The sequence below is a fragment of the Nestor notabilis genome, unplaced genomic scaffold (genome assembly GCF_000696875.1).
Source record: "Nestor notabilis isolate BGI_N333 unplaced genomic scaffold, ASM69687v1 scaffold7711, whole genome shotgun sequence".
Classification (NCBI taxonomy): domain Eukaryota; kingdom Metazoa; phylum Chordata; class Aves; order Psittaciformes; family Psittacidae; genus Nestor; species Nestor notabilis.
The window spans coordinates 79,216-91,265 of NW_009915071.1; the positions used below are offsets into that span (position 1 = coordinate 79,216).

Below are 12,050 nucleotides of genomic sequence, written 5' to 3' on the forward strand. Positions count from 1 at the left end.
AACCACAGTGCTTCCAGGAGCTGGACTAGTTTGTGTAAACCCAGCCAAAGTATTTCTTCTCCAAGGGTGGCCAGCCCATGACTTCTGAACCCCAGCAGCTTGTGAACAGCTCCCGGGGCAGTTCAGACACGGGCCTGTGCCCTAGGAGCAGGGCAGGGGGGCTGCGCTGAAGGCGGAGCACATAGGGGAGCCAGACCCAGCACAGGGGGAGGAGGGAGCTGGTCAGGGGCTCCTGCTCTGCAATATCCTTGCTTGTCCAGCATGGGCCTGTTTTCCAGAGAAGCTCTGAATTCTCTCGGGGAACCCAGGCTTGTGAACCATTCTGGGATCCCACTATTCAGCGTGGCATTTTCCTATGGGACCTGGCAGTGTGAAGAGGACAGAAATCTTCTGGCTAGCCCTACTTCGCCCTAAGCTGCTGGTCATCCCTGCTTCACCCTGTGCTGTAGACCTATCTCCAGTTCCATACATAGCATTACTCGACGCTGCTGGCAGTGGCACTGGTGTGGCCAGCCCAGCGTTTGCCAGACTGGTGGGATTTACCAGCAGCCTATGTGGAAATCAAGAGACACAGTCACCTTTGGAGAAAGGGTTTTCTTACCATCCACATGGAAATTCTCCTCGCATTAATCAATGCCTATCAGCAGAACAGGATGGCAGAAAATGAAAAATAGCCTTCTAGCAGTGCTTTATGGGTTTATTTTGGTTATTGGAGTGTTTCTTTTGTTACGGTAAATGCCGTTGTGCAAAATAAACTAATTAATTAAAAATCTTTCCTCTTCCCAGACTGTGAAACACTTACGGACATATGAATTTAAACCATTTGTTATATTTATAAAGCCTCCATCACTTGACCGTTTGAGAGAGACCAGAAAAAATGCCAAGATTATTTCAAGTAAAGATGATAAGGGAACTGCAAAACCCTTTACAGTAAGTGCATTTAGACATGGTAAAACATGTGAACTTGTTAAGCCTTTTGTTGTAGTGGTTTGCCTTGAAAATAAAGATCATCAGTGGATCTCATTGACAGCACTTGTCAGGGCTTGCATGTAGTTTCTTGTTGTTTCCCAGCTTCTCACACATCACAAATTTGCTGTGGTGGTTTCAAACTTTGCGATATTTACATTTCCATGATCCTCTGATTTTATGTCATTGAAGAACCCCCACAATGCAAGTATATATTTATGAGAAATATTGCTGTGGATTTCCTTTAAAAAATTTGCATCTGGACTTAGGTGTTTCTATTCAAGTATAAGAATGTCCTTCTTTTATCAAATGTATTATTGGGTCAAAGTTTAGAGGAAAGATCAAATATAAAGCCACAATTAAAAAAGTAATGCTGTTTTAATAAAAAACTTCTTCGTGGATAAACCATTTTTTAAATGTTATAAGGAAATGAACAGTGTAAGAAAGGCGAAAAATCTAAGAAAGTAACAAATACTGCTTTATGAAAATAATAATAAAAAAGTCAGATTACCCAACAGTGACTTACTTACTTCCTTGAAATACAGTGAAATCTTGTTTTAATTGAAGCTGGAGCAAAGCTGATCATCACTATACTTTTTATCTATATTTATTGTATCATTTTCCATTATTCAGATGTTATTTAGGATTTTTTAGATTTTATTTCAGACTGAGTCACAGATCTAGTCACCTGGATCTGTGTGGAACAGGCATTTCAAATAGTTTGGAAATAATGCACTATAAGAATATGTTTTATAGCATGTAAAATTTAAGAGGAGTTCATTCTGAAGAACAATCTTCAGGACGTTGCTTAGTTAGGGTGGGATTAATATCTCAGAGTTATGTAAACAATTAAATTCCTAAGATTTGCTCCCTCCCCAAACATGAAGAGAAATACACTGAGCCACGTTGAACCAGGCATATACAGCTCCTACCATGGCCTTAAAAGAATACAGGCTGTGCTGTAATATATTGCATGCTAATAGCAAGCCGAGACTCAAGGAATGAAGCTTTAAATGTATCAGCAAAGTAAACGGCTAAAAATGTTTTCCACTGGTACTGCTAGCAGAAAATGTCTCTGTAATTACTATGCGGTGACTAATTGTGTCACTGCAAGGGGAGAGATGAAAGAATTGCCTGTTGAACAAAGTCTACTCATGAGAATGCTCTCTGAGATCGCTTGTAATGGTAATTTCTGTAATTATTTTATTAAAAGTACAGTTTCCATCTCCCGATGAGATGAGAAGTAAGCAATGAGCTTTGAGTTCACCACAGAAGGAGTTATGTGATGTTGCTGTGGACTGACGATGCCTTGCACTGATCTTACTAGGAAGAAGATTTTCATGAAATGATTAAATCTGCCCACGTGATGGAGAGCCAGTATGGGCACCTTTTCGATAAGGTGATAGTCAATGATGATCTCGCTACAGCTTACAGTGAGCTTAAAACAACATTTGACAGGTTGGAGACTGAGACCTTCTGGGTTCCTGTCAGCTGGCTGCATTCGTAAGACCGTTTCAAATAAACAACTATCTGCTGTTGTCTCAGCATCTAAGTACGGGGTGTGGTGAGGTATTACTCCATGGCCGTTTTCTTGGTAGGAGGGTTTTCTAACTCTACCTGCACAGCAGGTACACTCTTCATGCACTTGGAACTGGGCTTGTTTTCCTGTGTCTTCAATCCTCCTGGCCACAATTCTGGGGGCAAAACAATCAGATTAAACTGAAGTCTTACTATGCTCTGTAAAGTGAGCTAATACTAGTGTAACAAAACTGCCAAACACCTCTGTATCATCACCTGTGTATTTCCAAGGTAAGTTTTTTTTTAATGGAGAGTTTGCAGAAGATACTAATTAATACTGGAGATCAGCACTTTGATGGTTTTAAGCATAAATGCTCCCATAAAGAGCACTTAGAAGTTAAGTGCTTGAGAGAACTGAAATAGGGAAAAGTGACCAACATTTTTATGAGGAAGACATCATAGTTTTAATTATGTATCAAGATAAGTGTTTCTACTTTTCTAGATGTGAACCTTGTCTTACATGTACAGAGTGATTTTAGTATTCCTTTGCACTTACATAGTCATGGAAAGAAAGATGTATTTGGTGGCTTAATTGTGAAATACTCTGCTGTGAGCATGCATGGATTGAAAATACGTTCACGCATGCTTTGTGGCACAACAAAGGAAACTCATGACAATATTTATTTAAATAGGGAAAAATAGGAGTCACTATGTATATAACTTCAAAATCTTTGGGATTAATCTTCTGTAAAATCAGTGGCAAAGCAATACGAATAGTAACAAAGTAAAGAGTATCTCCCCCCCCTCCCCCTCCCCGCCCTTAAATTTATTTCAAACATTTTTGGCATCCTTTAGAACAAGTTTCCCATCAGAAATTTTCAAAAAATTAGTGAGGAAACCTTGGAAATATGGGAATCAGTTGTAAGAGATTAATTCTTCCTATTGTTTAGTATCTAGTGATACTTTTTAGTAGTGTAACAAACATTTTGTCTCCACTCAAATAAATTAATGCTGTAGACTTCACTGTAAAAAATATCCTTGTCACTGGTGAGACACAGTTGGAAACCTCATTTTAAAATTTGATGTGGCAGTGTAAGCAAATGTATATTAGATGATGTATTTTTAATATGGATAATTTGGTATTTTTCTTTATTTACTACTGATATGCAGGAAATGAGTACAGCTGTAAAGACCAAGTTACACCTGTGTGTTGTTTTGTGAATATGTCTTGTAAGTACAGAATGTGTATAGGAACTTGCTGACTTCTGTTCATCCCATCTGTGGCATTCAAACAGGAAACCGTTATTTCATGTTAATCTGTAAAGAGAATATAGCTGTCTTGTTTAAAGAGTAAAGAATTTAGTGAAACTTTATATATTTATGAAAGGGTTGAAAAGGGATGTTAAGTTTTTAAATTTCTTGTCAATGTGATCATTTACTAAAGAGAATTACTAAGTCTGTAATTTGAAACACTGTCTCTGTAAATGGAGCTCAACATTCCATGTAAATATTTTACTTCAGTTCATATGCTGATAAAGCCATCAGATTTTGCAGTTTTATTCTAAATGTGGGTTTAATGTGTGGGTCATTGCATTTGGCTTAGAGTTGTACGAAACAAACGAAATGCAAGCAACAACAGCAAAATCCCTAGGAGTCTGGAAATGTTTATGCAAGAGTTACAGATGTACTGAATCCCAGTACGGATGCATGCTCCGCTTCAACAGCTATAATGTAACTTTTGTCAAATTTCATCCTTTTCCTGGTGGACTTAAACTTTTTTTGTAGCATAAATAGCAATCTGATGATTAAATTAATTGCATGGAAATTATGCAAGTTGAGAAAACTTTTGCTTTTTCTTTTTTTTTTTTTTTTTATTATTATTGTTGAAAATCAAACTGTTCTTCAGGGGATCTGGAATTCAGCCAGTCTGTTTGCCTGCAAGATGCTGAGTGCCTTTGCCATCTCTTGCAACCAACACAAACTGAGAAGGCACTCAGCATGTCTCAGGATCTGGCCATTTCCAACAAGAGGGCTTTAGTCCTTATTGAAACGCTCTTAATGCTGCTTCTGACCTGGGCTGTCTCAGAACATTAGCGTATGATCATGCTCACATAAAGGACCTGCTTTTCTCTTTAAGAAATAAGATGCTAGAATAATCTGCAAACTCCCTGGTAGAAACAGATCTGGCTGTCCTGCAGGCTGTTTTTCTTGTCCTTTTGAAATTAATATAATTACCATTCCTGGGTCAGTGTGGTCTAGGAGGACTTAGGCAGGTTGGATGGGGCTTTGAGCAATCTGGTCTAGTGGAAGGTGTCCCTGCCGTGGGACACATAGAACTCTTGGAACTGGATGATCTTTAAGGTCCCTTCCAACCCAAACCATTCTGTGATTCTGTGACCGACACAGCTTTGCTGTGCTGGGCAGCAGTAAGCAGCACGGTGCTTTGCTGTGTTCACAGAGACACTGACCCTCTGATCCTCGGCACAGTCCTGGCAGGAGTTTCCTAGATGGATGGCTGCCTGCCCCATCTCCAAGCCAGGAGCTAACTCCTGAATTGTAACACCTGCAAAAGAAAGGGAATCACAAAAACATAAACCCAACCAACCGAGTAAAATGTGCACAGGGACTTCAACGAGTGAGAAATAATTTTAATTAAATTACTAGATGGCTCTTGAAAATCAACATTATTGCAGTGTTAGCTTAAAAATAAATAATTATCAAAGCCACTGCTTTCCATGAGGCAGGCAGAGATGGGAGCAGGCCAAAGCAGAAACAATGTCTTAGCCCAACAGTTTCAACCAGACAGGAGCCTGCTTATCGTGGTGGATGCTGAGCCCATGTGCTGAACTGTTCTGGGATATCAAGGGGGGGCAGGATTGTTCCTCTGACTCCTAAGAATTTGGGAATGAAGACAACTAAACATGTTTCCAATATTCCACATATTCAAGTTGTGCTATGTGGGTTTTTAGAGAACTGTATGTTTTGACAGTCAAGTCCAGATGTTTTTATTGTGTTTTAGCTGTTTGCCATAGTCCAACAAATGGTAGCATTTTTTAATATTGTACCAATTTCTATACTTGAATTTGCCATCAGGTCCTTGGTTGATGTCTTACCTGAAATCTGATCTTACCTTCTTATGCAAAACAATAAATTATTGATATATCACTGAAGGTGTTTTTTCTTTATTGTAAATTCCAGCATAACATACAGGCTTAGTGACTTGAAAAGGCAAAATGCCCAAGGAGTAAGTTATTTCATAGGTCTATTAACAGCTGTGCTCCAATTATCTTTAAATGGGAAAATAAAGCAACCTCAAACAGGGACTAAAATACTTAATTTTTACTTTTCGTTGCCAAATTCTTCTTAAAAATAGATGTTTACTCTTTCCTGCAGCCACCCCAAAATAAACCATTTTCTTTCTAAGACGGAAAGCTTAAGTCAGTGGGTCGGTGCTTGGAGTGTTATCCAAGTCACCAGCTCGGAGTGCTTCATCGGACACGTATGCTCCTAGGCCACTCACGAGTCCCACGGGAGGTTGTGCTCATTTGTAGGACTCAATGAAAGTAATGCTTAAACTAAGTCACTTTTTGCATTGTTTTATGTCTTTTCCAGAAAAAAAGAAAAAATTCTAACACATACTAGGATTAGAGAGGAGACTTTTAAGCCCTCTCTGTTCTGTTTCAGTGCAGTATTCTGCATTTCCCACATGTACTTAGGTTCAGGTTTCTACTGTGCACGGAGAATTATTCCTCAGTAAAACTCGTATTTACTTTTTGTTAGATTGTTTCAAAGGATGAATAGTTTCTTCGGAGATTTAGTTATAATCTAAATCTGTTTTTTTATTGCAGTATCTACAGTCATTTCCCCACAGGATTAAGAGTTTTCTGTGTATCAGAGCTTAAAATCATTTGTACTTGCAGTTTGCCCAAGATCCTTTTGCTCTCAAAGTCATTAAGGATTTATCATATGTTAGCATGATTAATGTATGATAGCAAGCATTCAACAGAAAAATGTCTAAACACAAAATTAAAGGAACACAGTGGGTGTATTTGTTGTTTAAGAATTCTGGTGCTAGATAATGGTTAAAGATTTCAGCAGAAACATGCACAAAAACATTTGGAAACAGTTAAAGTCTGGTCTTAAATTTTGTCTTACGTTAAATGACAGTACAAATGAGGGAATTTGGAGTTCTAGACAGCTGGGGATTTTTTCCCTCTTGGTATCTGTGTCTGAAATACAAGTTGGATATTTGGAAGACTGTATGGAATGATTTTACATCTCTATAATAAAATGCTATGGTATTTTGTGTAGCTGACATCCAACATTTTAACAAAGAGGGTAAATCCCTATGATTACCGAGACTTTGTTTTGCTTCTATTCCAGTTGTACACGTATGTCTGTTTAAAAGATTTTTGAAGACTTAATGGCACAGAGCTGCCAGCTACAGATTTCAGTGTATGAATGGAGAGAAACATCTTCAGGATTTCCAAAAGGGTTCAAATGGCACAAAAAATCTTTGAAAGCTTCTTGATGTGAAATAAAGAGAGAAAAGTAGGTCACAATGTCTTTTGTAATTAGATCTATTTCTTTTCAATAGCCATATTAATAGTCATGACTTGAATACACTAAAAAATGAAGGCATGCTGTAATTTTCCTCAAGTGAAATTTAGATTCTATAGGATTATACACAGGCTCATGGAAGCTTAGTTTTAAGGGATTCGGTACATGTTTTAAAGGTCTGTGGGTATGGCAGAGTGGGACTGAGAATGTTACAAATGCAAGTACTACCCTAGAAATGCATCTTTGTTTTTGTAAGTGACTGAACAAGGAGGTTGGCAAGTTGGCTGCAAATGTTCTGTGGTTTCTGTTCCCTCCTTGGTAAATATAAATAAGCGCCAGTAAATCTTTATTGGTTAGCAAAGCCAAAATTGTTGGCATTATGGAGAGTTGAAATGTAGTACCCAGAAGGAGTACTCCACATCCTGGTGATGTTGGCAAAGCTCTTGCTTTACTTTCTTCTGATTTTGTTAACTTTTAGAGCAAGAGCACAGTGATCACAGCTTTAACATGAACTTACCAAACTGTGTTTAATCACTGGCAATCTCATTCTGGTTTTGTCTCTTGGGCCTTGTACAGCTTTAGTTTAGTAATCTCAGTCATACAAGGGGGAGAAAGGGATAATTACTTGTCTTGGAAAACAGTGAGACACTAAAAATTTGATAAAAGGACATTTTTTTCCTCCTTCCCAACAGACACTTGAGGTGATGTGTTTCTGCAACAGAGGTGAAGAGCTAGTGCTTGATCAAGATGAACAGTGTTTTGTCCCATGAAAATAGAACTGCTCTGAGAGATCCCTTTGATACGTGGTACAAAAGACCAGGAGCAATTTTAAATTTCATGCCACCAGTGTTGGCTTCAGGGGCTCTTGTTTAAGAAAATGGCAACTGGGAGCAGTTCCACTTGTTTTCTGTGTGACCTTGGACATTTCATGGTGGGTCCCCTCCCTTTCCTAGATTTGCATTACTGACTTATTTTTAAGCAACGATGGTTCCCCGAAATTGGTCTAGTCTTCAAGTGGTGGAAGTAGTCATGTTTCATGATCAAGGTGCACATTTATGATGGGGCAACTGCACAGATGGAAGCATGGGTTGAGACCACTCCATAATGCTTGTAGGCCCTCTCACATTGTACTCTCTGAGAGCTTTGCATACCATGTGTGGGTTATGCTTCCCCATAAAACCTACTTTGATGCAGCTTCTGGAGTCACAAGTACAAACTGGCCTATGTTGGGCACCTTATGAACATGGAACAAAGATGTCCCTGCCCATGGCAGGGGGGTTGGAACTAGATGATCTTGAGGTCCTTTCCAACCCAAACCATTCTATGATTCTATGTAGTCCCAGATTCAAAGAAGCTCATAAAAAAGTCAGAGATATCACAGAGCAGTGTGGACCAGCAAGAAGGTGCAAAGAGATCCAGTGAGCCCAGTTCTTCTTCCCAACCGGCACCAGAGGTTGTGCTGGTAGAGCAGGGCAGTTAGGTCTGGGATTCAGCATCTCATAGGAGAATGAAGTGCTTGGGGAGCTTCCTGGCCAGGCTTCAGCCCCAGCTGGGTCCAGGCACAGCTGAGGGGTAGCAAAAGGTTGGTCCTAGCAGCTGTAGGCCTGCAGGAAGGAATTTAGCTCTGTCTATATCAGCTGTGCTCTGCCTCTCTCCTTCAGAGCCAGAACAACAGGTCTTGGCCCATTTTAGTGATGGCACAGATGGAGGCAGCATGTTTGAAGTCCCATTTGCAGTTCTGGCTGCTATTGATCATAAGGCACAAAAGGAGACTGTTTGGTTGGTTTTTCTGTTGTTGAAAACTGGCCTGAAATCTTTGTTATTATTGGTGCTATCTGGGAAGTATGAAAGAGCAGCCTCGGTTATTGGCCCTACTGGGGTATTATTCCAGATGTTTTTCTTTACACAGCTGTTAAACAGGAAGTAGAACCAAAACCAAAGATTGATTTGAACCATTGTTTTGTCAAAAACCAGAACTGAACCTGAATTACTGTCTTCTCTTGACTTCATTGAATTCAAGCCATCATTGCCCCCAGCTGGACCCAACCCCAGCTCAAACCAAACTGAACAAAGCACAGACTATGACCGCGCTTTTGAATAGGTGAGACTTTGAAGGCTGAGTCTGCATCTTGTAATGGCTGCAGCTGATGTTACCTTTCTGCCAATATCAACTTTGTTTTATTGTGCATGTGTGCATATGTATATATGTTTATGTATTTAGCAAGTGTTGCAGCGTATACCCTTTTATTCTAATGAAAAAAGCAGGCTTGTAAAACCAATGTTTACTGCTTAATTGGAAGATCAATGACACACTAAAGAAAGACACCTACTGATATAATACCAAAGCTTTAGCAAATAGATGCATGGCTCAGTGCTGGCAGGACTCTCAAAGATCTCAGGAATCTTAGAATTTTACATCTCAAATATACTGTTTAGCCTCTGTTTTGTGAAAGTCAGAAGAGCTTGATTGAATGCAGACTGCAAACTTGTTCACTACAAACCTAGTTAAACATGAAATCTTGCTGGGATTAGCTTAATTGTTCCCCAAATGAAAAGGCTGCTTTGTACATAGACTTGAATTTTATGCTTGCCAGATAAAGCAATGTGAACCTGTCAGGAGACACAGGAATTTGTCTGTGTAGGAGTATCACTGGGCCAACTGTCTTGCCTTTTATGTGATACTGTGGTGTAAAACACCACTCCACCGGTTTAATTTTACAGAAAATAGTCTCTGTGGTGGTATCCTGTGGGAACTGAAGTATCAAGTTCTGTTTTCCCTTACAAAAGTCCAACTACACATGTACCCGCTTCTGAAACTACGCTCTCCATGGCTGCAGCCAGCCACATGGGCTCGGGGGATGCTGTGGCATGGCAAGGGAGCTGCAGGGAAGCTGTTCCAAACAAAGCAGGAGGTGCCACTCCTTTGCCATGGTAGAGACTGTTGTAGGTACCACCACAGTACTTGAAGTGAGAAATGCTATTTCTGATGAGGTTATACAGCAACTTAGTAGAATAGGAAACTTTATTATTCCATTTTTAATTTTCAGAAGTTTACGTGACGCTTCTGATTATCAAACACTGACTGCAAACTCTTTTAGTTTTCGTTTGGCATCCCTGCTGCTGGCTTAGAAGCAAGAGTTGCTGTGATTAAAGCCTTTATTCTTTATATAAATGTAACTGTAAAAGATGTGGAGTTCCTATCTTCCAAAGCCTCCAGACCAAGCAAATAAAGACAAAATTTCTGCAACTGTTCTCAAGTGACCTATTCTGTTTAATTGTGTTTCCTTTCTTCCTAACCAGTCTTCTCAAAAAGCCCCTCCATGGCAGGGGCCAATGTGGAGCAGAAAGGAGAGGCTGGCCAGGAACCCCTGGAAGGCAGAAGCTGTGGCATTGCCAGGCTCTGAACCACTGGGAAGTCTGTGAGCCTCATATACAAAAGTGAGCAACCTACGGGTGAAAACAGCATGGGAAGATGATTTAAGCACCAAGGCGTCGTTTATTCCCTCTTAACTATGAGAAGGAGCAGTCTCTGCCCCTGTGCCTTTCATTGTAAGCATTCAGTAGGGAGCGGTTGAGTTACCCTCCATGCCAGGCAAAGCACTCCCAACATGCAGTTCTTAACTCCACTGTGGTAGACTCTGCGCATGGTTTCCCTCCACATGATCTGAACGTAGGTCTTGACTTCATGGTTTCCACAAGTCGTTTTCTCAAAAGTGGCATCAAAACCCACCTACTCTTAGAGACTGTTCAAGTCTGGCAAATGAGGAAACAGGTTGAACTGCTTGTGTATCACTGACAAGGTGGGTGCATTCTTAATCCTGAGTCTGCTTCATGTTCACCTACTTTGTACTAGAGGGATGGTGGTGACTGGTATTAACTTTGCTACCACTGGCAAAATGTGATGCATTTATGCACTTGGTGTTATTGTCCTTGAGACTGTATTTAAGTACCTTCAGTGAGCCACTGCTGCTCAGATTTTCTGCAGGAACTCCTGGGTTGCTCCCAGCTACAGTAACTTGTCTGTCACAAAGTCTGAGTGGAAAACACAAGAGGCCAAACTCTCTAAATCTGAGGGTCTGTTGTAGGGAGGCAGTGCTACTGCTCTGCTCCCTGCACAGCTCCACTTATAGCAGTGGTTACTTGGCTTGGCCTCACTAGCATCATGTAAAATCCTTATGGATTCTCATAGTTCCAGTGTTCAGGATTGATGATTCTTCCTTCTCTTTTAGCGTCTTGTGAATAACTTAGATTTTTTTTCATGCTAATGCAACTCCCTCTCTTCCTGGTAAATTGCCTCATTTTGTGCTGTTGGAAAGTGCTTAGTCTGGATTGCTTTACTATTAGTACCTAACGGCTGCTGCTGCTTTCTGTATTATGTGTATGGGATGAGTATGAAATAGCAGCAGATAGCCTGACACCACTTCAACCCCTAAATGAGTGATAGTAGGAACTCCTCCTAGAGCTAGCCTCAAATGACTTTCATCTGTACCACTTGAAAAGCATAGGACTGTTCATGCTGTTAAGCAGCATGGCACAGATGAGATGCCAGTGGATAAAAATGTGGTGCTAGTGAAGTTAGAAAAGTTTCATTTCTATTTTAACAATATCAGTTTTTTAGTTCTTGTCTTTCTGTGCCTGGGAAATTAGGAATGCCTTTGCTCTGAAGACCCTGTAATCTAATGCCAGGTATTGCTGAATTTACTGTTGAGCTTTAGTGCCTTGTTTCATGTGTGGTCCCTTTGACTTCAATCGCGATGGAGTTGCCAGCTCTTAGCCTGGAACTAAGCTGATGACTTCTCTGGGCTCGGGGTCCGGCTTTGAAATAAGATGCAATCAGTAAAGATGACAAATACTTCAGTGAGTAATCAAACATGTAAGAGCTCTCTGGCTATTTTCTATGGATCAGTATATGGAGTGAATTTCAATGCAAATGCACCTAAGTCCTGTCAAGCATGTGATAGTAAATATGTGTCGCTGATAAATCTATTGACTCTTCATCTAAATTA

General features: G+C 40.1%; 1 protein-coding gene across 1 annotated transcript in view; it reads left to right on the forward strand.

Annotated features, from left to right (window-relative positions):
* Nucleotides 1-2,473, forward strand: part of MPP7 (membrane protein, palmitoylated 7 (MAGUK p55 subfamily member 7)) — a gene marked incomplete at its 5' end in the record, with an annotated part of 64,091 nt that extends 61,618 nt beyond the window's left edge. Inside the window, 2 exons of the mRNA XM_010023941.1 lie at nt 787-930; nt 2,294-2,473. Coding sequence (XP_010022243.1) covers nt 787-930; nt 2,294-2,473 — 324 coding nt within the window. The remainder of the gene's footprint in view (nt 1-786; nt 931-2,293) is intronic.
* Between the last annotated feature and the right edge of the window lie 9,577 nt (nt 2,474-12,050).